Source organism: Entamoeba histolytica, genomic scaffold (assembly GCF_000208925.1).
Source record: "Entamoeba histolytica HM-1:IMSS scf_1104750518107 genomic scaffold, whole genome shotgun sequence".
NCBI classification, from domain to species: Eukaryota; Evosea; order Mastigamoebida; family Endamoebidae; genus Entamoeba; species Entamoeba histolytica.
In genome coordinates this window covers 22,838-48,830 of record NW_001914898.1, presented here as the reverse complement: position 1 = coordinate 48,830, position 25,993 = coordinate 22,838, and the positions used below count along the sequence as shown (strand labels likewise).

General features: G+C 27.3%; 17 protein-coding genes across 17 annotated transcripts; 10 read left to right on the top strand and 7 right to left on the bottom strand.

Annotated features, from left to right (window-relative positions):
• Positions 1-169: 169 nt before the first annotated feature.
• On the top strand, positions 170-2,197 carry EHI_118080 (protein kinase, putative; the record flags this gene model as incomplete). The annotated part of the gene is made up of 1 exon (XM_650956.1): positions 170-2,197. One exon carries the CDS (start codon positions 170-172, stop codon positions 2,195-2,197), a length of 2,028 nt encoding a protein of 675 aa, XP_656048.1.
• Positions 2,198-2,372: 175 nt separating this feature from the next.
• EHI_118070 (uncharacterized protein) lies at positions 2,373-4,676 on the top strand (the record flags this gene model as incomplete). Its single annotated transcript, XM_650957.1, has 1 exon — positions 2,373-4,676. The coding sequence occupies one exon, from the start codon at positions 2,373-2,375 to the stop codon at positions 4,674-4,676; it is 2,304 nt and encodes a 767-aa protein (XP_656049.1).
• An 800-nt stretch (positions 4,677-5,476) lies between these two features.
• Positions 5,477-6,625, top strand: EHI_118060 (uncharacterized protein; the record flags this gene model as incomplete). Its single annotated transcript, XM_650958.1, has 1 exon — positions 5,477-6,625. The coding sequence occupies one exon, from the start codon at positions 5,477-5,479 to the stop codon at positions 6,623-6,625; it is 1,149 nt and encodes a 382-aa protein (XP_656050.1).
• A 141-nt stretch (positions 6,626-6,766) lies between these two features.
• On the top strand, positions 6,767-9,367 carry EHI_118050 (coatomer alpha subunit, putative; the record flags this gene model as incomplete). The annotated part of the gene is made up of 1 exon (XM_650959.2): positions 6,767-9,367. The coding sequence occupies one exon, from the start codon at positions 6,767-6,769 to the stop codon at positions 9,365-9,367; it is 2,601 nt and encodes an 866-aa protein (XP_656051.2).
• On the bottom strand, positions 9,303-10,177 carry EHI_118040 (molybdenum cofactor synthesis protein3, putative; the record flags this gene model as incomplete). Its single annotated transcript, XM_650960.2, has 2 exons — positions 9,303-9,423; positions 9,485-10,177. The coding sequence occupies 2 exons, from the start codon at positions 10,175-10,177 to the stop codon at positions 9,364-9,366; spliced, it is 753 nt and encodes a 250-aa protein (XP_656052.2). The 3' UTR covers positions 9,303-9,363.
• A 127-nt stretch (positions 10,178-10,304) lies between these two features.
• Positions 10,305-11,525, bottom strand: EHI_118030 (WD repeat protein; the record flags this gene model as incomplete). Its single annotated transcript, XM_650961.1, has 1 exon — positions 10,305-11,525. The coding sequence occupies one exon, from the start codon at positions 11,523-11,525 to the stop codon at positions 10,305-10,307; it is 1,221 nt and encodes a 406-aa protein (XP_656053.1).
• Positions 11,526-11,709: 184 nt separating this feature from the next.
• Positions 11,710-12,381, top strand: EHI_118020 (uncharacterized protein; the record flags this gene model as incomplete). The annotated part of the gene is made up of 1 exon (XM_650962.1): positions 11,710-12,381. The coding sequence occupies one exon, from the start codon at positions 11,710-11,712 to the stop codon at positions 12,379-12,381; it is 672 nt and encodes a 223-aa protein (XP_656054.1).
• Positions 12,382-13,197: 816 nt separating this feature from the next.
• Positions 13,198-14,739, top strand: EHI_118010 (uncharacterized protein; the record flags this gene model as incomplete). The annotated part of the gene is made up of 2 exons (XM_650963.1): positions 13,198-13,312; positions 13,361-14,739. 2 exons carry the CDS (start codon positions 13,198-13,200, stop codon positions 14,737-14,739), a joined length of 1,494 nt encoding a protein of 497 aa, XP_656055.1.
• Positions 14,740-15,212: 473 nt separating this feature from the next.
• Positions 15,213-16,199, bottom strand: EHI_118000 (uncharacterized protein; the record flags this gene model as incomplete). Its single annotated transcript, XM_650964.1, has 1 exon — positions 15,213-16,199. One exon carries the CDS (start codon positions 16,197-16,199, stop codon positions 15,213-15,215), a length of 987 nt encoding a protein of 328 aa, XP_656056.1.
• Positions 16,200-16,332: 133 nt separating this feature from the next.
• On the bottom strand, positions 16,333-16,641 carry EHI_117990 (uncharacterized protein; the record flags this gene model as incomplete). The annotated part of the gene is made up of 1 exon (XM_650965.1): positions 16,333-16,641. One exon carries the CDS (start codon positions 16,639-16,641, stop codon positions 16,333-16,335), a length of 309 nt encoding a protein of 102 aa, XP_656057.1.
• Positions 16,642-16,784: 143 nt separating this feature from the next.
• On the top strand, positions 16,785-17,308 carry EHI_117980 (uncharacterized protein; the record flags this gene model as incomplete). The annotated part of the gene is made up of 2 exons (XM_650966.1): positions 16,785-16,921; positions 16,972-17,308. The coding sequence occupies 2 exons, from the start codon at positions 16,785-16,787 to the stop codon at positions 17,306-17,308; spliced, it is 474 nt and encodes a 157-aa protein (XP_656058.1).
• Positions 17,309-17,394: 86 nt separating this feature from the next.
• On the bottom strand, positions 17,395-20,137 carry EHI_117970 (DNA replication licensing factor; the record flags this gene model as incomplete). The annotated part of the gene is made up of 2 exons (XM_650967.2): positions 17,395-17,431; positions 17,516-20,137. The coding sequence occupies 2 exons, from the start codon at positions 20,135-20,137 to the stop codon at positions 17,408-17,410; spliced, it is 2,646 nt and encodes an 881-aa protein (XP_656059.2). The 3' UTR covers positions 17,395-17,407.
• A 269-nt stretch (positions 20,138-20,406) lies between these two features.
• EHI_117960 (Rab family GTPase) lies at positions 20,407-21,088 on the top strand (the record flags this gene model as incomplete). Its single annotated transcript, XM_650968.2, has 2 exons — positions 20,407-20,854; positions 20,929-21,088. The coding sequence occupies 2 exons, from the start codon at positions 20,407-20,409 to the stop codon at positions 21,069-21,071; spliced, it is 591 nt and encodes a 196-aa protein (XP_656060.1). The 3' UTR covers positions 21,072-21,088.
• A 1,070-nt stretch (positions 21,089-22,158) lies between these two features.
• Positions 22,159-23,007, bottom strand: EHI_117950 (uncharacterized protein; the record flags this gene model as incomplete). The annotated part of the gene is made up of 1 exon (XM_650969.1): positions 22,159-23,007. The coding sequence occupies one exon, from the start codon at positions 23,005-23,007 to the stop codon at positions 22,159-22,161; it is 849 nt and encodes a 282-aa protein (XP_656061.1).
• Positions 23,008-23,078: 71 nt separating this feature from the next.
• EHI_117940 (splicing factor 3a subunit 2, putative) lies at positions 23,079-23,735 on the bottom strand (the record flags this gene model as incomplete). The annotated part of the gene is made up of 1 exon (XM_650970.1): positions 23,079-23,735. One exon carries the CDS (start codon positions 23,733-23,735, stop codon positions 23,079-23,081), a length of 657 nt encoding a protein of 218 aa, XP_656062.1.
• Positions 23,736-23,850: 115 nt separating this feature from the next.
• Positions 23,851-24,412, top strand: EHI_117930 (uncharacterized protein; the record flags this gene model as incomplete). Its single annotated transcript, XM_650971.2, has 2 exons — positions 23,851-23,976; positions 24,032-24,412. The coding sequence occupies 2 exons, from the start codon at positions 23,851-23,853 to the stop codon at positions 24,410-24,412; spliced, it is 507 nt and encodes a 168-aa protein (XP_656063.2).
• Positions 24,413-24,632: 220 nt separating this feature from the next.
• EHI_117920 (pleckstrin homology (PH) domain containing protein) lies at positions 24,633-25,981 on the top strand (the record flags this gene model as incomplete). The annotated part of the gene is made up of 2 exons (XM_650972.2): positions 24,633-25,765; positions 25,820-25,981. 2 exons carry the CDS (start codon positions 24,633-24,635, stop codon positions 25,938-25,940), a joined length of 1,254 nt encoding a protein of 417 aa, XP_656064.1. The 3' UTR covers positions 25,941-25,981.
• Positions 25,982-25,993: the final 12 nt, after the last annotated feature.

Genomic DNA, 25,993 nt, shown 5'->3' with positions numbered 1-25,993 from the left:
CCAAAAAAGGACAGAATAATCTTTTTTTCTTTGATAAACGAAATATGAAAAAATTTTCGGTGATGTGGATCCAAAAAGACGTAACTTGCTGTTGAAGATATGATTTATGCCAGAAAGAGTTTCTTTTTAAAAACTAGGAAAATAGAAACCCTTTCACTGTTTAATTCAAATGAATTTTTTCTCTAAGAAATCAAGTAGTGCCTTCACGTCATATTTCTCGAACGAAGAAGAAGGTCTACATTCTCCAAATAAGAAATATCTCACAAAATATTTGACTTCAAAAATTTTTGATGTCTTTTATCATTGTTCTCCTCGCCTTACTGATCCTACAACAGGAATGTCCCCATTATACTTAACTGCTCCATCTATTCCTCGTCATAACAGTAATTATGATAATGAGAATTATGACTTAATAGTTAAACTTAATGATGTCCTTGGAAGTGCTACGTCTTTTGAAGGACCATATTATTCTGCTAATCCTGACACCGTTTCAAGATATAAAATTACTGACCGTCTTGGACAAGGAATGTTTGGACAAGTATTTAAAGCTCGAGACCTTATGAAAAATAAAGATGTTGCTATTAAAGTCTTACGTTCAAAATTTTCATATTTTAGACAAGGAATGTTAGAAGTAGCTATGTTGTCATTGTTAAATGATGCATATGATAAAGATGGTTCATCAAATACAGTGAGATTAGTTGATCACTTTTTATATCATTCTCATCTTTGTATTGTCACTGAGTTATTAGGAAAAAATTTGTATCAAGCAATTCAAGCAAGAAATTATAAAGGATTTCCTGTTAACATTATTAGAAATTATATGAAATCATTACTTCAATGTCTATCAGTATTAGAAGATGCTAGTATTGTTCATTGTGATGTTAAACCAGAAAACATGTTAATTGATCCAGTTTCAAAGAAAGTCAGAGTGATAGATTTTGGTTCAGCATGTTTTTCTACATATACACTCTATACTTATATTCAGTCAAGACATTATAGAGCACCAGAAGTTATTTTAGGATTACCATATTCATGTGGTATTGATGTTTGGAGTGCTGGATGTATATGTGCTGAATTAATATTAGGAATTCCATTATTCCCAGGCAGTTCTGAATATAATGAATTATATAAAATTACTGATATGTTAGGACAACCTCCAGACTATATATTAGAACAAGGTACTACAACACAAAATTTTTATAATAAAATGCCAACAGTTGGTGGTCGAATTAAATATATTTTTAAACAACCATTTGAATATGAAATGGAAAATGCAGTTGAACTTGAACCTGATAAAAGATATTTTAGATATCGTACTCTAGATGAACTTATTATGAGAATTCCTATGAAATTATCAGATAATCCTTTGGAAGACAAAGGTTCTGTTTCTGAAACTCGTCAGTCTATGCTTCATTTTATTCATGGATTGTTACAATATGACCCAGAATCTAGATGGACAGCTAAACAAGCATTAGATCATCCTTTTATAACTCAAGCACCATTCACAAAAAATTGGCAACCAAAACCACGTAAAGTTAAGCCAGTTAAACCATCATTAATATCTGGAATTGAATTCCAAAAAAGGTGTTTCCCTGGATTAAAATTAAGTCATCGTTTAAATACACAAGAATATTATGACATCTTCACAGCCTCATTACAAAAAGGGGAAGTTGTTAATATCTCATCTTCTAATCCATTCCAATTAGGTCCAATGACTCCTTCTTCGTTTAGAGAAGTTTATGCAATTAAATCAAAAACAAGTCCATCTCCTATTAATTCTGGAAGCTTTTCAAGAAGGTCTTGTCTGGTTAAAACACCAGGTCCAAAGCCACCGAATATGACTAATTCTCCATTTACTTCATTTATTAATTCACCAAGAGGTATGTACATGTCTCCTTCTTTAAGAATTAATTCAAGAGGAGATTATGATGATGATGTTTCTGCAATGAGCTTCTGTAGAAGCAAATTTTCATCGGCTGTTCCAATGAAACAGAAAACAAAAATGGATTATGGAGGAATGTCTGTTAATATGGGATTTTTACCTTCTACTGGTCATGGTCAAGAAAAAGAAGTTGTTAAAGGAGTACCTCCAGAAGCAAATATTCCAATAATACCTGTTCCTATAAGAAGAAATGAACCAGAACAAGAACCTGGTACAACAGAGTATGCCCCTGTGTTCATCTTCGATGATCTGTAAAAGAGATTTTAATATTTAATTTGGTTTTATTCTTCTTAAAATAATAAAAAAAGAATAGCATCGTTTTAATAACAATACTCTTCACTATCAGAATATTCCATATCAATAGAAAAAAGTCTTATCTTTTATTCTGTCGCCAAAACTAAATTGTTTGAACTAAAAATATAAATTAATAATGAAGTGGCTTGTTTTACTCTTTACTCTTTCTTGCTTTGCCACTCCTTGTAAATTTGGTTTAACACCTAGTTCAACTGAACTATTTGATTGTTTAAATTCACTTAATATTACTGCAGATCGTGCACATAAAATAAAAACATCATTAAAAATTGCATTTGAAGCATATGTGTATCATGATATTCTCAAAAATCCACCTCAACCAAAAGGATATGAAACTTATCATTATACGGTTGATATTGATCAAAGAATGTCAGAAATCGAAGAAGGAGATCAACCATTTTATCCTTTTTATAGAAAGCTTAATAAATTATTATTTGATTTACATGATTTGCATATGTATTTTGGACTTGAATCATCTAAAGACTATTGTTACTGGATTGATCTTATTGGTATTGTTTTGCCATTTACTGTTTCAGTAAAACAAACTCATGAAGTTCTCTTTTCTCCATTAACTGAAATCTTAATGTATGACTTAAAATTACCTTCAGAAATTATAAAAAATAGAGAAGTGCCAGTTTCTTCTGTTGATGGTATTCCTGTATTAGATTGGATTAGAAATTATAGTAATACTTTTTCTGGTTTAAAAAGTCCACATGCTAGATTTACTTATACAAGACAAACTATTGGGCTATTTATGATTGGTGATAACCCATTAACAAAAGAGGAAATAGATCATGTTTTTGAAATTGAATATACTAATGGAGTTAAGGTCAATTGTTCTTATCAAATAATTAATTTTGGCCCAGAAAATCAAGAAGATACTAATAAGGCTCTAAAAGTACGTCAAGTAAAAGAAAGAATTGATAAGAAAAGAAGAAATAGAGCTTTTAATATTCAACCAATTTTACCAAGTGATTTAGGTTTAACACACTCAAAAAAAGATGTTTCATATGATTATGAACTTAAAGACAATATTGCTTGCAAAGTTGTTAGTATTAATAGTACTACTGTTAATGTTCTTGTTATTCAATCATTTGCCCCACAAGAATATCAGTTACAATCATATGTAGACGTTTATAAGCATTGTATTGATTCTTTTGATGAAAATAATGGTCCAATTAGTGTAATTCTTCCTATGAATGGTGGTGGATATGTTGATCTTGAGGCTTTCATTGAAAAAACATTGGCACCTTCTATTGATGTCAATCAAATTGGAGACATCCGAATTAGTGACCCTTCCTTACGTAGTTTGTCAGTTGGATATGATGAACTACTTAGTGATGTTAACTCATGTCAATTAATATACTCTAACTTAACTACTCGAGAAGAATTTTATGCATCATCAATAACTGTTAAATATGGAAATGTTGAACATGTTAAAACACAAACTGGTATTATCCAATCAGCTGTAACTGATATATATTTTAAGAAAAATCCTAGAAACCCAACAGATATAATAGTCATGACTGATGCATTTTGTTATTCAGCATGTTCATTATTAGCTAAAGGAATGAAAGAAAGAGGTAATGCAATTATTGTTGGATATTTAGGAGATCCAGAAGGAGAAAAAGAGTTATACGATGTAGGTCAATCACCAAGTGTTGTGGTTTCACCAGAAACTATATTCACAGAACAGCAACTTAGTGATATGGATAGTGTTTCACTTACAATGCAAATTAGTTTTGCTGAGACTTACCTTCATGATTATAGTTACAATCAAACCATTCCAAGAGAGTTTATTATTGAACCAGTTGATGAATTACAATTCTTGGATAGTTATAATAATAGAATAGAACTTTTTGCCAGCTCAGCTTTATCTCTTTATAATAAATACCAAACTGATTGTAACCCATCTAATGATAGATTAGTTAAAAGAAGTAAAGACTGTGATTCAAAAATTACAATTGAACATGCTCATGGTGGTTATAAATGTGGAGTTGATGGAAAATGGAGTGATGAATGTGTTGCCACTTATTGTGACAATGGGTATTTCTTTGACTTTTACAATAAGAAATGTGTTATTGATGTTTGTAGATCAACAAGTGAAAGTAGTTCTTCTTCTATGAATCATGATAGTGAAAGTAGTTCTTCTTCTATGAGTCATGATAGTGAAGGTAGTTCTTCTTCTATGAGTCATGATAGTGAAGGTAGTTCTTCTTCTATGAATCATGATAGTGAAAGTTCAGCCAATGGACCATCACAAAATAGTTCATGGATTATTCTCCTTTGGGTAGTTGTTGGATGTATTATTTGTGCTGGATTAGTAATGGTTATAGTAATTGTTGTGATAATAATAAGACGTAAGTCTTTCTCTTCAAATTCTTATAACTATTCTAAAGTACCAGAAGTACCATTGAATTGAGTTTAACATTTAATTTACTTTTTATGTTTTCAAAAATATATTTATGTTCATTTGATTTTCTTGGGTATTGATATTTTTTATAGAGTTGCTTTATTGTGTGGGTGTAGTTAATCACATCACTTATAGCTTGTTTTAGTTAAAATATTAAATTAAAATGGAGGTGCTAATAAACAAGAGCAATCAATTAATTAAAGAAGAAGTAGAAACACTTCCACATATTCAATAATCAATAGATGATACTACTAAGAATTATCAATCTTATTTAGAAAGTATTAAAGAAATGAAATATTTGAAATAAAACCAGATGAAACATACTCAGAAGCGACTAAAAGTGGAGAGGTGATATTTAATAGGATGGATGAAGTAGTTAGAAGCAGAAAATTAGTGATAGAAAAAAAAAGATAAGAAAGAAGCAATCAAAGAAGTTTTCGTAATTAACATGATTTAAGATATTGGAATAAAGATAAGAATAATGGTCAGCTAATTTTATGAACAAAGTAATAATTTCAATAAGAAGTACAATGAACATCCAAGAAAAAAAAGGATAAAGCTAGTTAATAATCATTAAATTTATAAAGAAAGATATGAAGGATGTTATAAATAACGTAAACAAAACTAATAACAGACTCAGCTAAATAATAAGAAGTAGTTTTCTTTATTTATTGCAAATTAATTTGAAAAAAATCAAGTAAATTCTTTATGGTTATATCTTTTAGGAAAATATTATTTGTCTGTTATAAAAAAGTTTTTTATTGGAAGAAAAAGGAACTTATAAGTTATATTCTTGTTATTAGAAATAAATGCAACATAATTCATTACTTATATGTCAACGGTGTAAACAAATGCTTTATTCTCATATCGATTTATCTAAAACAATAAATGACGTTATACAAAGTGGACAAAGAGATGAAAATTGTTCATTAATTGCAGAAGCAGGATTTAAGTCAAAGGCATTTGTATGTGATGAGTGTTTACAAATTGTGTTACATAAAATGGAAGATTATGAAGACTTTGAACGATACCATACAACAAAATGGAATGAACTAACAGAAGAATTAGAAAATATAAAAGAAGATATTGATAATATTGATGTAATTCTTCAAGGATATGAAAATACAAAAGAAAATGAAGAGTCAGTAAAACGGTTAAGAGAATTAAAAGAACAATCTTTTGAACAACTCAATGAATTACTTAAAGAAATTGATAAATTCGATATTAAATGTACAGAAAGTATAGAAAAACAATACTGGAGAATCAACAATAAATTATTGAAAGACCTTCAACAATCAACAGACGAACAACTAGAATTAAGTAATACAATAGCATTATTAAAAGATGAATTACAAACAATTGAAAAGAGAAGTATTTTTGGTTCATTGTTTGAAGTTGAGTCATTTAGTGATGGTTCAGTGACATTATGTGGTATTCCTTTTAAATATTCTATTGACAAAGTTAATGAGTTTAATATTGCAATGGGAAAATTAGTATTGGGTATTTATTTAATGGGAAAGAAAATCATTCCTAAACATTCAACAATTCCAATTCCATTTGATGACTATTCTCAAATATCTGTACAGATAGGTCAAAAGAAAAATGTTTATAATTTATACATTCAAAATCAATCATTTTATTCAGAAGCTGATGAATCATTCAAAGAAGGATTTAAGCATTTGATTTATTATTTTAGTGACTTATATGAAAAATGTTCAGACATATGGCCAAAATTAAAAGAAAAATATCATTATGAAATTAAACCAACAACGATGTGTGTATTTGATACAAAATTAAATAAAAGTTATTTGCTTATCTTTGATAGAACAAAAATAGAACAATGGAACAAAGCTATTGTTGGATTATTAAAATTGTTTAATTACCTTTCAATTAATTTTGATAGACTACTTGATATAATAGAGAAAACAAGTGTAATAGTAGCACAAGAAAATGAATAACTAAATTCATCACCTTCTTATTCTTCCTTTTTGTTTTTGTTGTTGAACGGAGAGTCAGTGAATAACAAAATAATATTTTTTAATTTATTAATAATTAAAATATAGTTTAATAAAAGGAAGAAAAAAAAAAAAAGAAAAAAGATGAAAATTATTAGATCTATGAGAACACAACTCAAGTACTATTTAGAAAATCAAAGTGAACGTGTTAAAACTGCTGTGTTCCACCCAACAGCAACTTTATTAATGTGTTCATTACATAATGGAGATATTCAAATTTGGGATTATCGTACAAAAATATTACTACACACATACCCTCATGCACACAACGGAGCTGTAAGAGGATTATGTTTCCATCCAAATAGACCATTAGTTGTATCAGGAGGAGATGATTGTGTTATTAGAATGTGGAATTATAGAGATAGTCATTCGGATAATGCATGTGTTGGAGAATTTAAAGGACATAGTGATTACATTCGTTCAACATATTTCCACCCAACAAAACCATGGATTTTGAGTTGTAGTGATGACAGAACTATTAGAATATGGAACTATTTGTCATTCAAATGTATAGCTATATTAACTGGCCATGACCATTATGTCCTTTCAGCTCATTTCCATCCTAGATCTGAAATACCATTTGTTATTTCATCATCATATGATACTACAGTTCGAGTTTGGGATATTAAAGATTTATATGAAAATGAACCAAGAGGAGATGGTGCAGTTGATCTCGCTGGTTCTGTTAAATTTAATATTACACCGGAACAATTTGCTGTTAATAATGCAATTTTTCATCCAACCCTTCAACTTATTTTTACTTGTGGTGATGATAAAACAATAAAAATGTGGAGATATAATGATTCAAGTTGTTGGAGTGAAGGTACATTTAGAGGTCATACACATAATGTTACAGCATGTACAGTAATGGGAGATTATCTTATTTCTGTAAGTGAAGACAAATGTGTAAATGTTTTTGATATTAAAACACAAAAGCTAATTAGAAGTTTCAGAACAAATGGTAGGATTTGGTGTATTGAAAAACATCCATTAGAAAATCTTTTTGCTATTGGTTGTGACACTGGATTAAAGGTGTTTAAGTTGGAAAGTGAACGTCCTGCTTACTTTGTTACTGGTAAATCAGTTTATTATCAAACAGCATCATCAATTAATAAATTTGACATGTCAACAAATGAAATAAAATTAATGTATTCACTTAACCATGTCCAATCAATAGTTGCTATTCCACAAGCAAAAGAAATGATTTTAGCTTCCAACGGTGAAAGTCATGAAGCAATTTGTGCTGCTTTTCATAGATCAAATCTCCAAGGAACTTCTTTATGTTATATTGGAGGGTCATTCTATCTTTCATATGAGCCACGTTCAAATACTGTTCAAAAGATAGACGTTGGTAAATCACAAGTTGTTGGTAAAATTCAATTAGAACGAAGTGGAACAAGAATATCTGCAGTTAATAGACCAAATACTTTTTGTTTATTTGGAGATGACTTTGCACAAATTATAACTGTTGAAGGAAATATTTTATTTAAGGTTGATGCAAATGGACTAAAAAGAACTGTTGCAACAAAAGAAACGCTTGTTTTATTTGGAAGTCAAACCATTCTCTTATTAAAAGATTCCAAAGACGGGTATGAAATTGTAACTAGATATACGGAAACAACACATATTAAGTCTGTTGTTATTGCTACTAGAGGAGTAATATTATATACTACAAACGCACATATCAAATATTTATTGCCAACTGGAGAAGTTGGAATTGTTCAAGGAACAGGAAATGAAGTATTATATCTTATTGCAGCAACAGCCAATGCTAAAGGATTATTAACAATTGATATAAATGGAGATATTGCAACAAAAGTTGTTGATCTTGCTGATGTTGATTTTAAAGCAGCAGTACTAAGGGGAGATTTAGCTGCTATTCATAAACATTTAACAAATACTGTATTTATTGGTGATTCAATTATTTCATTTTTAATGAAATATAAATTTGCTGAATTAGCATTATTATTTGTAAGAGATGTTCATGCCAAATTTGCTATTGCTTTACAATGTGGTAATTTTAAGGCAGCACTTGAAGCTGCAAAACAATTAAATTTACCACAATATTGGAGACAATTATCACAAAAAGCTATTAGTACTGGACATTTTAAAGTAGCTGAATTTTCATTAGTTCAACTTGGTGATTATAGTAGAGTATCATATCTTTCTGCCTATTGTGGTAATATACAATCTATGGTTAAACTGAATAAACTTGAGGCTTCTAATTCTCAAAAGTTGATATTGTCTCTTCTTTCTAATGACCAAAAAACTATGGTGAAAGAATGTTTTATTGCAAATGGTAAATTGGGTTACATTGCAGCAAAAACTAGAGGATTTGATGAAATTGCAGAAAGGATAAGTGGTGAAGTTGAAATATCTGAGAAATTAAAAGAGTTTGCAACAAAAGAACGAAAACCAATTCCAGGAAGTGTAATAAAAATGAACTTGTCATCATTAAAAGAATGGCCTCATATTGGTGTAGAAAAAAGTATTGAACAAGACTTGATTGAGGCAAAAGAAGTTAACTTAAATGAAGAAAAACCTGTCTTTGATGGTGTTAAAGTGGACCAAATTGTTATGGAGAAAAAAGAAGAAAATAAACCAATATCATCAAAGAAACAACAAGAACCAATCACTAATGAGAAGAAAGAGGATAGTGATGATGAGAATTGGGATTTCATCTAATTCATTGATTTTTCAGCTGAACCACAAACTGGACAATTTATGTTCTTACGTTTTGTCTAATTCATTTTTTAATATTTAATGTCAATTATTGAAGAAATTAAAAAAAGAATAACAAACGGCTATTACTTTATGCATCATTGTCATTCCATTAAACATTAACATTTTATTTGATAATATCTCTCCTTTTCCTAACAATACTTTAACTGTTTCCATGGCTTCAATTGAACCAATAACCCCACAAATTGTTCCAACAACTCCTACAGTCTTAGCCGTAGCATTTAATGTTGTAGATGGCATAACTGGATATAAACATTTATAACAAGGTCCATTTTGATAATTTAAAACTGTGACATGCCCTTCCCATCTTACAACAGACCCTGTAACAATAGGAATACCAAGTTTTACTCCAACAGCAGAAATGGCATAACGAGCTTGATGATTATCACTACAATCAACAAGAATATTGCATCCTTTAAAAATTTCTACTCCGTTTTGTTCATCTAAACGAATAATATGTGGTTCAACAACGATAGAAGGGTTTAATAACTTCACACTCTCTGCAGCACTTTCAGCTTTATACTTCCCAATACGTTGATAATTATGAATAATTTGTCGATTTAAATTGACCTCTTCAACAATGTCATTATCAACAATAACTAACTTTCCAATTCCAAAAGCGGCAAGGTATTGAATAACTGGACTTCCAAGACCACCAGCACCTAATATTCCAACAGTACTACCAAGTAATTTCTTTTGACCAACTTCCCCAATTTCAGGTAAGATACAATGTCTGACATATTGTTCACACATTCTTCTGTTTTATATTTTTAAGTCTTTGAGGTTTTTGGTTGAACTTCTTTTATCATAAAGTTATTTTGTTTTTGAATATTTTTGTGATTTGAGTTGTGTTTATTTGAACAGAAAAGAAAAAAATCAATCAATTAGTATGAGTAAATTTATGTGCTTTCATAAAACCATTTGCCCCAGCAGAATAGAAAATATCTCCAGTTTCATTCCAACATACAGCCGTCATTTTTGTACTGAAAGGAATAGTACATAAAGGTGTAATAGATCTAATATCCCAAATTTTAATAGAATTATCATATCCTGCAGATGCTAACAAATAAGCACTTTGAGGATGCCATGCAACACAAGTAACTAAATTTTTGTGGCTTTTTAATAATTTCATTGTTATTTGAGATTCACGAGGATCAGCAAGTCGAATAATAGAATCATTATGTCCTGTTGCAATAAGAGAATTAACAGTAGAATAATCAAGAGCAGTAGCTACTTTTGATGTTTTATAAGCAGAAGCAAGAGCAGTATTTTGAATATCCCAAATAGCAATAGTTCCATCAAGAGAAGATGAAAGTATTTGTTTTTCTACTGGCCAAATGCAATGTGTAACAGCTTGAAGATGACCATCAAGTGATGTAAATTCTGAAATTGTTTTAACATTTGACCTTGAACGTTTTTCTGTTGTTTGAAGAGTTGAACCAGAATTTAAATCCCAAACATTTACTTTTTTATCCCAACCACCACTAACAAGATGAGTACCATTTGGTGAATAACAAAGACTTTCAATTGATCCATTATGACCTGTTAAAATAGAACGATGAAGGAATGTGTTATTTTCAAATGAAAATATATGAATATTATTTGATTTTCCACCACATGCAACTTCAATTTTACCATTATTATCAAATGCATCAATTGTTTTTACTGGTCGTTTTGTTGTACCATCAGATAACAATGCATCTGTAGAACAAACAATTCCTGATTCGTTATTAGCAGAAATACTTTGATTAGCAATACCAGCAAATAAAAAAGAGGAACAATATGAAAGAGAAGTAACCCAATTCTCTTGTTGGTTATACCATTCTGGTTGAGGTGCTGGAAGAGCAACAGTATATTCTATATCTACAGTAGATTCAATAGGAATATTTTTTTCTTTAAGATGTTCTTGAAGAGTTGTACGCAGAAATTCTCCACCAACAATAAAATCAAATGGAACGACTTTAGGTAATTGTAATAAATGATTAATCAATCTCGAAAGTGCAAGTCTATTAGAATCACTAGGTACATTAAAAGTAGTTGTAGATACTTGAAACCCATCTAATTTAGTGCTAAATCTAACAAGAATAGTTGTTTCAGTCATGTTTAGGGTAAATATATTTTAAAAATTTTTTTTAAGTTTTTTCTTTTTTTTTTTTAATAAAGAAAAAAAAAAAAAGAGAATGAAAGTATTTATAGCAAATATTAAAAATATTTATTTAATAAAAATGACTTAAAATAGAACTTCTCCTGAAAAAGTCTAAAATTCAATTAACAGATCTTATTACATGTCTGATACTGAAAGTGAACACCGTATTAAAATAAGTATGTTTGGATTTCAAGCTAGTGGGAAAACGTGTTTATATAATATTTGGAGAGGATTAAATATTCCAGAAGAATATATTAAAACAACAGAAATGGAATTTGAACAAATAACAGTTAATGTGGATGGATTAAAAGTTCCTGTTTTATTAAGTGACTGGGGATATGAAGTGATGGTAACCTGTTCTGCTTCTCAACAAACAACAATTAATACATACAGTGAAAATACTGATATACAAATTTTTGTTATTGCATTAAATTCAATTGACTCATATGAATTTGTTGAAGGAGCTCCAAATTCAGTGTTTTTCAAGAAAACTGGTGAAGTTCAACAAGTTGCTATTCTTAATAAAATTGATTTAGAAGAAGATGAAGATTTACGTTCAAAAATAAAAACATTTTCTAATGAAAATGAAATTCCAATATTTGAAGTTACTACTACAAATCCAGAGTTATGTCGTAAAACATTAATCGATATTATTGATTTATATCTTGAAAACAATCCACAATATAAACAATCTTTAAAAAAAGGATTTAATAATAAAAAGTCTTCAGAAAAAACTAAAAAGACATCTCTTTCTATTACTTCTTCACAATCTAATAAAAAAGAAAAACAAGGATGTTGTACATTATTTTAATTATATAAAAGAATTAAGTTTGATAATAACACAAATGATTCAATTCTTACATAGAGTGTTAATATATTTTTCTATTACTAATATTCTAAAAATAGGTTAGAAATAGAAAATAATTATGAAAAACTTGTTGAATTAAAATAGTTTTTATATTTTGTTACTTCGTTATTTTTTTTTTTTTTTCGTAATTTCTTACAAATTTCTCACTTATTTTTATTATTTTTATTTCCTTTTTCTTCTTCTTTCCTTATTTTTATTAAAAATCTATTTTTAAATTAGTTTAATGTAATTAATAACAAAATTTTTCTTTTATAAAATATTTTTTTTATTGTTATATTTTTATTAAAAATATTTTAATTGTTTATTTAATTTTACAGTATTTTTATAATCGTTCAATTCTAGAAGTTAGTGGATAAATTGTATTATAAATATTTGAAAGAAGTTTTATGGAAAGTTCAAAAAGAATATTTTTTGATGTTCTTCTTATATAATTGGTTTATTTTAATTCATAAATGATAAATAAGAAAATGTAATATTTCAATACAATTATATTAGTATAAAACAAACGATACAATATAAAGAAGTAACTTAATTAATATTTATATAAATTAATTGTACAAATCAAGAAAAAGAATAAAAGAATAACTTCAATATCAATAGAAAAAGGAATAAAAACTTCATGAAGTTAATAATACAAAAATATTTAAAATATTAAAATCTTTTTGTTATAATTAAGAAAAAATTATAAATAAATAATTTTTTTTTTGGTTTTTATTTTATAATAAATCTCAAATGAACTAAAAAAAATAGAGTATTAGAATGTCATCAATTCCAATTCATCAAACATTTTACTCTCTTGGAAAACAATACATGATGCTTAACAATTATTTATCAGCTCGAATTTATTTTTTATTAGCAGCAAGTTATACCAATTGTTTGTTTTAATAGCTTCAATAAAATAAATGAATAAAATAATGAATAGATAAGAATATTGAGATAATAACAAGTTTATGTGATTCATTACTACAACTTAATCAGAAAAATCAATCACAATTATTAATTCTTAAATTATTTGGTGTTTCTCATTTAAAATATTTAAATACACCATTTCCTTCTTTAACAACATATCAATTATATATTATAACTAAATGTTTTGAAGATGATTTAGATTCATTACAAGTTATTTCTCAAATGACAAGTACTCCAAGTCCATTAAATTTATTACAACCTACTGAAATTATGCAAACTGCAAATATTTCATTTAGAGTTATTTATTGTCAAAATAATACATCATTAATAAGAAATTACTTAAATAGTGCAATTGAAGATTCATTAAATATTGGATTAATACATATTTTTTTTAAACAAAAATTAGAAATTTCGTTAGTCCCTCAATCATTAAAGAAAATGATTAATAATTGTTCTCTTCCAGAAGTACGTGAATTATATGAATTATTATTTTCATTATTAACTCGTAATGATGTTGATTTCGTTCAAAGAATTTTATTAATGAAACAAACCAATGCATTACTTGAAAATTCTCAGTTAGTTCAATTAATAGAAACATTGTTTTCTTTTAATAAAAGAAAATATGAAGATGCTTTAGGACATTTAGAAAATTGTTGGTGTTTTAATACAGAAGTCCTACATACATCAATTGATTTTCATCTTAATAATACAATTAATTATAACTTTGATAATCTTAATGAAGAAGATGAATTAACAAAATATAAAATGGGACTTAGAATGATTCAATTAAAAAAATTAGATAAAGCCATTGAAATATTAAAAGATAGTAAAGAAGTTGAAGGTATTATTGCATGTGGCTATGTTTATAGTTTACAAAAAGAATATCAAAATTCTATTAAATATTTAAATCAAGCATCAGCGTTTGTTCCATTTTGTTTCGAATTGAAATTAGTTATTATTCAACAATTAATTTGTTGTAATAATCTTTCTATAGCTGAAGAAGAATTAAACCAACTTATTGGTATTGTTTCAACTTGGGAATTATTTTGTACAATTGGCCAATTAAGGTTTGCTCAACACCGTTATGAAGATGCTTTAAAAGCTTATAATACGTCTTTAGAAAAACTTGGTAATGATTCTTCTAATTATTTAACTAAAATTATTTATGGAAATATTGCACAATGTTGGAGAAAATTGAACAATTTTGATGCTGCTATTGAAGCATTTAATAAAAGTCTTGGGTTTAATGACTTTGTTGCATTGTCTGGAATAGGGTGGTGTTTCTACATGAGTAAAAATTATATTGAAGCACTAAAGTATTTCCAAAGAGCATTAAGTTTTAAAGAAGATCCTTTATGTAGGAAATTTATTGAAATAATTTCAAATCAGTGATTTGTATTGAAACTATTTTGGTTTATAGAGTCTTCAATAATAAATAAAGAATGTTTTTTTTTATTTAATTTAATAAAGAATATTTTCATCAATAAAAAGATGTTTTGAAATAAAGTATGATAGTATCTTTTTTGTCTTGACTAGTCATTAATATAAAGTATTATTTTTAATTAATATTAATGAACAATCATTATAACTTATTATTTATATTTTGATTTTAATATACTTCTAGATTAGAGTAAGAGATGAAATTAAAAATAATTTTTATTAACGATTAGAATATTTATCAATAAATTAGTCAATTAGTCAAATTAAAGAATAATTATTGTAGAATTATAAGAATTTTTTATTGTGTTACTTAAATACTCTTAATAAAATTAATTATAAATATAAATTTAATTTGTTTTTAATTACTTTTTATTTTATTTGAAATAAATAACAAAAAAAAAATATATTAAATAAACTATTAGTTATTATAATTTACTTAAAATCTCTTTTGCTTCCTCACTACCTAATTCTGATGCTTGTTCAAACCAAACTATTGCCATTTCATGTCCTTCTTCATCATTTTTTTCAAGTAATAATTTTCCTAAACGAACCATTCCATTTTTATCACCATTTTCAGCTGCTTTATTCAAACAATCAAATACCTTTTGTGGTTGGTTTAATTCCTGATAACAATCACTAACTTCAACATAATCATTAAATCCTTTTGTTAAAGCACTTTCATACCAAACAGCAGATTTTGATAAATCTTTTTTAACACCAATACCATTCTTAAATGCACGAGCAATCATTAAACATGCATTTAATCCAATATTTTTATATCCAATAATATCTTCAGTATTATTTTTAAATTCTGATAAAAGTTCTTCACTTCCAGTAAACAAAGTTTGAATAGCTACATAATACTTACACTCAATGTCTTCCATATGTTCACGTAAAAATTGAATATTCCTTGAGTTATAATTTGCCCGACAAATATCCAGAATTCCATTTAATTTTTTTAATGTATCGTCAAACCTATATTCAATTAAATCAAAGATACTTTGTGCATTCTTGAATTCTTTCTTATCAATATAATATTTAATCAGATAAATTGATGCATCTTTATTCCCTAAAGATACACATTTTTTCATAAATTCTATTGCTTTATTATTTTGACTTCCTTGTTGTAGCAATTCTATAGCGGCAAGATATAAAGCATCTTGATAATTAGAATCTGCTGCACAGATAAGATATTGCATATCTTTTGTAATTTTATATAAAATAAACATAGCTTCAGGAAGTGGTAGTGCTTGTTGAATTAATTTAAGACAATCATCATTAACATGAAGAATATCTTTCTTTAAATCATCATTTGAAATCATAGTTTTTGCAAGAACTAAAGAGGCATATGGATTACCATTATCTGCCTTTGATTTATAAAAATGGAGAAGCTTATCATCAAGTTTTAACATTCACTTAAATTTCTCAGTTCTTTTTTGAGGTTTGAAGGAACAAATTATTAAATAACTTCAATTTAAACTTCACAAAAAAGAAAGAGAAGTGAACAAAAACAAATGAATGACAAATTTCAGAATTATTTATTACTCATCTTCTCTTTAACAGTACAAATAATATGATAACAATAATACAAATAATAAATAAAATAATCAAAGCAGCCATTGTCATAAGAACTGATATTACAATACAGAATTCGTTTGAATGTTGTTCTTTAGAATTAAAAGAATCACGCCAATGTGCAATTAATGGAAATGTTTCATTAACATAATCATCACTTGTATCATCTACACTAACAGAACCTAATTGTTTGGATGGATCTTGATTAACAATCATAGGTGATGGTGAAATAGTTGGACTAATTGAATTGGTTTGTGAATTTATAAGAGGATCTGTCATTAGAAACTGAACAAAATACTTTTTTCGATAAGAACTGAAAAGAGTTCCATCAGGGCTGAAAAATTTTTCTTTTTTCCATTATTGGTTTTTCTTTTTCTTTCTTTTTTTCAACTTCAAATCATTAACCAATAATTATTCTTTTTATGAGTAAGACTAATTCATCAAATTTATCTACTCCTCAAACTACACAAAATATTAAAAATAAACATCCAATATTTAAAGAGTCTACTTCTCCAAGATTTCAAATGATGTCAAGTTCACCATTATTTCAGAATTTAGAGTTTGTTTTAAAGTATTTATTATACAACACATCATTAATTAACGCTATAGATATAATCATATGACTAAAGACTTACAAGAAAAATATGGAACTAGTCTTAAATTTAAAAATAACCAAAATGATAATGAAATAGGAATTAGTGAAGCTCTTAATATTATGGTTACTATGATTGTTTGTGGTTGTGCACTTGGATTTATTGGATATGGATATGGTGGACCTGTTTATGCTGGACTTGGAGGAGCAATTGGAATATTTATTGGTATGATTGTAGATACATTGTTAGTTATTATTTATTCAAATAAATTAGGACAACCTAAATCTCATTCAAAACATCAACAAATTCAAATTATAGAAAGAAAATCTAATGAACATAAAAAAACTGAATAAATTGATTTATGGAAATTGTCTTTTGTTTATCTATTGTTAATATAAATCATATAAGTTAAATTATAAAGTATTTTTAAAAGTTTTGTACATAATAATTATTCAATTCAAATAATTTTGAAATTGCTAATAAATTAATATGTTAATAAATATTGTTATAAATAAAAATATATGTTGTTATTAATTAAAGTAATAAAATATTAAACAAACTTGTTGTAATTGTTTTGCTTGTTCTGTTTTTTGACAACTTATAAATGATTTTAATGTAATTTTTAATGCAATTTTAACATCTTCTGTTGTTACAACTCCTCGTAAATGAATCTTAGCATGTGCTTCTGAAAGACGATTAATTGCTTCAATTTGACGAGCAGTAACTTGTCCAGTATGATATTTATCACAACATTTTCTCATTTCTATATAAGCTTGTTGAATCATTTGTGATCCAACAGTCCCACTCCATTTAGGATGACAATTTTGACGAGCATAAGCAATATATTTCTTTAATAAAACATGTGAAATGATATTTGTTTTATTAACAATTGGAGCAATTGATTCTCTTTTTTGAGAAGCTTCAGGATGATTTATTGAATGAGATTCAACTACAAATTGTGCTAATTTATAATCTTTTTCATAATCCACAACATCTCTAACAATCATAATAAGATCAAATCGAGAAATAATAGGTTCTGTTAGATTTACATTTTGATTTAAGTTCTTGTTTGGATTATATTTTCCTGTTTTAGGATTTGCTGCTGCAATAACAGAACAACGTGCTTTTAAACTAGTAACAATACCAGCCTTAGAAATAGAAATTGATTGTTGTTCCATTGCTTCATGAATAGATGTTCTGTCTTGATCATCCATTTTATCAAATTCATCAATTAAACATACACCTTCATCAGCAAGAACTAATGCACCTCCTTCCAATGCCCATTCTCCATTCATTGAATCTTTTTTTACAGCTGCAGTTAAACCAACAGCAGTACTTCCTCTTCCTGTAGTAAAAACAGCCCTTGGTGCTAATTTTTGTGAATATTTTAATAATTGTGATTTGGCAGTTCCTGGATCACCTAGTAAAAGTACATTAATATCACCTCTCGTTCTATGATTTCCTTTATCAACTAAAACCCTTTGTTCTCCACCAAAAAGTGCAAGTGCAATTGCTGCTTTTGAAGCATCATGTCCATATATTGCTGGTGCAATTGAATTAATAATGATTTGAAAGATTTGTGGGTTGTTTGCTAATCTTCTAATTTCTTGTTCTTCTTCATGAGTTATTGTTGTTGAAATAACATCACCACTTCTTTTTTCTATAGTATTTGCTTCAATAACCGTACAAAATACTGGAAATCCAAAATTACGATTAAGTCCTGTTTCATAATTATGGACATACATTCCAGTTATATCAATTTCTTCTCCTGGTTGTGCTTTATCAATAAGATCACCTAATAAAATAACATCCTTTGTACGAGGGACATTTCCAGCAGAAACACTATTAGGTGGTTCTTGTATTGTAATCTTTTGATAATTTTGATAAATTGTGTTTTGTACATCAATACTAAAAGGTCCTTTTGATTGACAAACAGTGCATACTTGAAGTTGTGGAACTTTATTCATTTCTTTATTAATAAAATATGGTCCTAATCGTGCTTGACATACTGAACAAATATATTTCACTGCTTTTAACTGTGGAAAAATTGCAGTGACTCGGGTTACTATTCCAACAACACGAATTAAAGTATTAATATGACAATGCCTTAAGTCCCTAAGTGCTATTCTTGTAGTATAATCAACAATACGAACATTAACTTGTTTTCTAATATCTTTATAATCTGGATATAATAGGAGTGTGGCTTGTGTTGCAGCTTCTGAAAAAATTGGTATTACACTTGATGGACATAATACAATCCATTGGGCTAATAACTTTGATGACTTTGCTAAATGTAGAAAACTAACATCCAAACTTCCTGAATTTCTACTTACCATTTTTCTAATTGATAAAATATACACAACATTCTTTGATGTCTCTGTTTCTGTGTAATATAATAAAAAATTCTTTAATGTTTCTACTAACAAATCATGAACATCTTCTTTTAAAATAGCATCCTTAATATGTTCTTTAGTATACATTTGTAATTTACTTTCAGCTTCACTCATCATCATTTGTAATTGTTCAATTGGCATTTTTTCTATTTCTCGTTGCTTAAATCGTTCTTTTACTTCTTCTTCATTTAATCCAAATTGTGGAATGACAATATCAGTATCTTGTTTCATTGTTAATTTTTCAATTTCACTCCTTCTTCTATGTTGTTGTTCAACAAGTAAATTAAATTCTTCAATACTTGAATCTTCTTCATCAATAACTTTCCTCATTAATGCATTTCTTCTATCAATTTCTTCATCTGCTTTTCTTCGAGCCTCAATTTCATCAACACCTTCATTATGTTCAATCTCATTATTAATCAAATTAGGATCATCATATTCACTTTCTTCACTTCTTTCATAATCTTCATCCATTAATTTAGGATTAAATAAATCTTCTCCTTCATCATCAGATGACTCTGTTTCATTAAGTTCATTCACTCCTTTTGCTATACCAATTTCTTTTTCATACTCTCGATCTTCTAATTCTTCTTCCTCTATACCATCATTTGGTATCACATCTAAACTATCTTCCTGATGTTCATCTGTTTCATCGTCATGGTGTGTTTTATTATTATCGTCATTTTCTTGTAATATTTGATCAATCATACTGTCATTTAATTCTTCTTCGCTCTGAGCTTCTTTTTGTGTTGTAGGATGGTCTTTATGAGGATCAGCTGAATCTGTCATTCCTTAGTATATTCACATTAATAAGTTCTTTTTCAAGGAATTAAAAACACATTCTACTTTTAAGTATTTTTGTTATAGAAATTTTCATTTTTGTTTTTACAAATTAATAAAACATAATTTTGAAAGAAAAAACGAATAAGAAGAATTCTTAAAATAAAATTAAAGAAATTAATAGAAGTTGTAGAAACATCTTTTTTATAGAAAAAAAAAAAAGAAAAAATAACTTGTGAAAAATGACTATCTGAACTAGAAAATGAAAGAGTTTCAAGATGACCCAAGACGCGGTCAAACTATGTATTATTGGTGATTCAGGTGTTGGAAAAACTTGTATCTCAAGTAGGCTTGTTGATGGAACATTTAAATCAGACGAAAAATCAACTATTGGTGCTTCATTTGTAACTACAAATATTGAAAATAGTAAAATAGTTATTTGGGATACTGCTGGTCAAGAGAAATATAGATCTATGGTTGGTATGTATTATCGTGGTGCTTCTGGAGCAATTATTGTTTATGATATTACAAGTAGAGCAACATTTGTTGATTTAGATGCTTGGCATGCTGATTTAATGAAGACTGCAACTGATGATATTGTTCTTTGTATTGTTGGAAATAAATCTGATTTAGAAGCATCAAGGCAAGTAAGTACTGATGAAGGAAAAGAGTTTGCTTCAAAGAAAAATGCTATGTTTTATGAAGTTTCAGCAATGAATGGAAAAAGTTTGTCTTTTTTATTTGTTTTTTTTAAGTGTTTTTATTAAAAAACATAATATTTTCATGTATTTATTCTTTAGATGTTACTGAACTTTTCACTGAAATTACAAGAAAAATTAAATCTTCACAACCACAAAAACCACAAGGAGGACTTTCTTCTTCTGACAATATAAACGTTGCTACAGTATCTACACAACCAACAAAAAAGAAAGGATTCTGTTAAATCATTAATTTTTTTTCTTTTCATTTTTTATTCTCTTTGTTTTATTTTATTTATTTGTTGTGAGAGTTAATTGTATTGGTTGTTTGGTTTTTATTCTAAATGATGATTCTATGAGAAATTAAATTCTTTTTTCCTTTATTTTAAAATTATTTTCTTTATAAACATTACAAATGACAGTTAACTGATTATAGATACATGTATTTTTATGTCTCATTAAAAGAATTAATGGATTAAAAAATATTATCCATCATTAGATTAATAAATTTATTGATATTTAGTTTAATTGACTGTGACTCATAATAAAAGAGTAATAAAATAGATACTGTCAATAAATTTTTATTATGTTAATGTAAAAGAGAATTAATTTGTTAAAAATTTAACTGGTATTGACTTAGCAGAAAGTAGTTTTCATTTATTTGAGTTTTTAATATAATTAAATAAACAACAAAGGATCAAACTCTATATAAAATATGTTTTTTTTAAGAAAAAAATAAGAACTAACTTAATATCATTAACTACTACTACACCAATTATTGGTTAAATCAATTCATTATTTTTCTTTTTAATATTATTTTGATAAAAAAAATGAATAATAAATACTAAATTTTGACAGAATAATCTATTTCTCTTGTTTTATTGAAGGATTTTATTTTTAAACTTAAAGATATTTTTTTCCAATTATGGAAAAGGATATTTTGATATTTTTAAAAAAGAAAAATGATAGATATATGAGTCTTTGGATATTAAAACTCTTAAAATTACTCCCTTCTTAGAATGAATTTTAATGATAATGATATAAAAATAAAATTGAATGAAATTATGATATTTATTATTGATTTTTCATTTAACTTTTATTAAAAAATCAAAATTATCATTACTTGTTAATTTGTGTTTAAAGTAATTTAATAACTCTTCATAAATAGAAAATTGAAGATAGAATAAGTAGATTTAAAATTTTATTCATAACTTTAGTCTTAAAAGTAGTGAGGTAATATTATTAATTAAAACAATGATTGTATTTTGATAATTAATATTTCTATCTCTCAACTATAATTATTTAATTCTACTCTTTACATTTATTTAAATTTTACAAATCACTTTCATAAGAAGTTTTACTTGAACTTTCATTGTTATCATTACATGTTAATGAATCATCCTGATCTTTTTGTTCTTCTTCATTTGTATGTAGATTTTGAATTTCATCTTCTTTTTCTTCTTGCTTTTGTTCATCACTGTCACAAAAGCTTTGACTGTTAAACCTTCTGTTTTCATCTTCATCATTTTGATTTGAAGTATATTCTTTTTCATCTTCATCATTTTGACTTGAAATAAGTTGATTGTCATTATCCTGTTCTTGACTTGAAGTATATTCTTTTTCGTCTTCATTTTCTTTATTTGAAGCAGATTTTTTTTCATCTTCCTGACTAATAACCTCATCTTTTTTACCTTTTTTCATTATAATTACTTCTTCACTTGATGACTCTTTCCAAACATTATCATCATACCCATAATATTCTAATATTCTTATTGTTTTATTTTCTTTTTCTCCTACTTTTATTCCATTTGTACCAAGAATAAATTCATTCTTGAATCTGACAGTATCTCCTTTTTTTAATGGAAGTGGTTTTGAAGGTTTCTCTTGTTGAACACTGACTTGTACTAATTCAGGAGGTAATCTAAAAGGGATAACTTCTTCACTTTTTTCCTCCTCTTCCTTCTGTTCTTTGAGTCTTTGATATTTTTCTTTAAGCCTTTGTTTTTTCTTTTTTTCTTCTTCTTTTTCCTGGTCATTTTTTCTAGTAATTATTTCCTCACTGTCAGAGTTATCCAATTCATCTCTCCATTCATCGTAAATTCTCTGTTCATTAATTACATCTTCATTACTTTGTTTTCTTTTTCTACCACCACTGACTTCACGTTTAAATGATTTACTCATTTTATCTTCTTAGTTTTAACATATAAAACCAAAACCCCAGTCAAATTAAGAAACCTATTCATCATTTTAATTCAATTTAAAACAAAATTAATTTTTAGATAATACGTGTGAGTTGAAACTTCCCATCGTTCTTCTCCATATTTTCCAGTTGTTTCATCTAATTCAACTTCCATATTTGGTATTTTAAATGCAATAGACTGATATGGTTCTGCTGCTATTATCAAATATTGATAATTATTATCTGGTGGTTCAACATGTTGTTCAAAAGCTCCCATAATTTTAAATAAAGGAATAACACCATTAGCTATGTCTGGTAAATTGACAGTAATTGCAAGTGATTTTTGATGAGTTGTTGAGTCAATTTGTTTAGTAATAGAAAACCCAGGAGTTCCAATTTTTTCAAAATACCTAATTGGTACTTTAGGTATAGCAGTGTTATTTTCTTGAACATCATGCATTTTCATTTCTTTTAATTCTCTTGCACGAAGATTTTGTTGGTGCCGTTTTCCTTGAGTATGTGCTAAATAATTTGCTTCTGTAAGGTGTGTTGTTAGACATAGTTTACATTGATATGTACCAACATGTGTTTTATAGAAATATGGGTCTTTACTTAAATCAATTCTTTCAAGAGCAAGTTGTTTTAATCTTTCTTTTCTTGCAGCAGCAGTTTCAGCGAGTGTTGCTAGTCCACCACTTCCAGGTTTACTTCCATGTTCTCTTCCAAACATATTAACAATTATTCATTCTATTTTTTTTATTTTTTATTTTTTTCTAAAGTTCTATTAAATCATTTTATCATATTCATGTCAGAATCTTATCTCACTCATAGAAATATATCAATTTATGGTATCTTATTTATTCATTTGTTTTTCCTTTATTCATTCAGACATAGAATTAAACTTTATAGATGATATTTATGAAATTGAAACCTTTCAAAAAAAACAAGAAAAATTAGATATTGTTCTTATAGTTTGTTAATACTATTTGATTAGTTGTTAGCTTATAATGTAATTCAATTATACAGAAAGTATTAACCATTCTTGGAGTAGTTATTTTAATATTTAAAGTAATAGACATAATCGTTATATTATTTCCACTTCCAATTTCAAATTATGCAAGAATAATACATAATTGTGTTTCAATTATTTTTATAATTCCTTCATTTTATCTTTGGCCTCATAAAGAAAGATATTACTTTGAACAATACTGTAAACCAAAATATTTATTAGTCCCACTTATCTTAATGTTTGGTCTTTGTTTTTTATATGTTTCAATGTTAACATCAATTTATTTGTATGGAATAAATGTCATTTATGAAATCATCATAGCATATTGTATGTATGACATTAATGACTCTTACAAATATGTAAAACAGTTTCTTGACAACTCAGTTTATCAAAATTAGAAGAAATCTTTTCATTAAAACAATCTCGGAAAAATTAGAGCAAAAAGACATTAAAAATAAATTCTGAGACTCATAGATTAATTTTTAGATTTTGTGATATTCTTTTCACTTTTTTTCATTGAATGTGATTTTGTAAATAGATAGAAAGTTCTACAAAGTAGTAAAGTTTATTTCTTTTAATAATAAGATCTCTAAACTGACGGGGAAAAATAATAAAAAAATGAAAAAAAAAAAGAAATATATCGTTGTTTCTATTTTTTTAAAGAAGAAGATTGAAGATGTTTGTGGATCTCAAATTTCAATGAGTGATCATCCAAACTTTGCAAAGCTTAAAAAAACCCAAGTAGGTCAGTTAAAACCATCAGTAAAAGAGGGGTATCTTGTTAAAAAAGGTGCAGACTTTCATACCTGGAAAAAAAGATGGTTTGTTATGAAAGATCAATACATTTGGTATTTCCCTAAAAACACTGGAAGTGCTCAACCAAAAGGTGTTATTGAATTAGATGGGAATTCTTCTGCTGTTCTTGTTCTTGATCAAAAAAAACCAACAATTGTTATTAAATCAGTTCATAGAACTCAAGAAATTAATGCTGATACTGTTGAAGATGCTAAGTCATGGGTTGATGCTATAAATAACCATGTTAAAACACTCGGACCACAAACTACACCACAAAGTAGTTCTCAACCTCAAACACAAGTTCAACAACCAGTAAACACTGCACCAGTTCAAATGTCAACAGAAACAGAAAGTACATCAGTTCCATTACCATGGGCTCAAGTTCAACAAAGAATTCAAGCAGAAGAAGGACATTGGGATCCAGCTAAAATTAAAGAATTTATGGTTACATTGGGTAAAGTTACTTGTGACCAATATTTATATGCAATTATGAATATGGTTCTTTCAAATTGGCAAGATGATGCTATTGCCGCATTTTGGTGGGATGATTTTTGTGATGGAGATTTGGAAGATCTTGAAACTGTTGTTGCGGGACTTCAAGGAGACTCAACAGTTGCAATTGGAAGTGATGGTAAAAATCTTCCACCAAATGAAACAGTTTTTGTTTTAGGAAGAGATGAAAATGGAGCAAAACGACTTGCTAATATTTATCAATGGGTTGTTAAACGTGAAGAATTCAATTGGAGTGAAGTTACAAGATGTGTATTAAGTGCAATTGGCAATTGGGGATTAAAAACAAGTGAGCCATTTTTTGAAGTGTTTGTTAATGAAATAGTTAAAAATTGGAGCGCTTCAGAAATAGCTGCGTTTGTTAGTTATATTGCTACATATGCAAAGAAAAATGAAGATGTAGCTTGGGAAAATTGGCCACCACATGTTGTTACTTTCTTTAAAAAGTTTGTGATTTTAATGAGTAAAATTTAAATAAAAAGAATATTAACATCATATAGAATGTCTGCTGATTGGGATGCTGAAAAGAAAAAATCATTTTTAAACATTGTCACTGTAATGTGGGATTGGCCAAAAGAGAGTATTCAAAGGCTTAACAATGTTTTGCATGACACAGAATAAAACAGTGCATTTCTTTAATTTTTAAAGAATTTGTTTTTTTTTTTTTGTTTTCT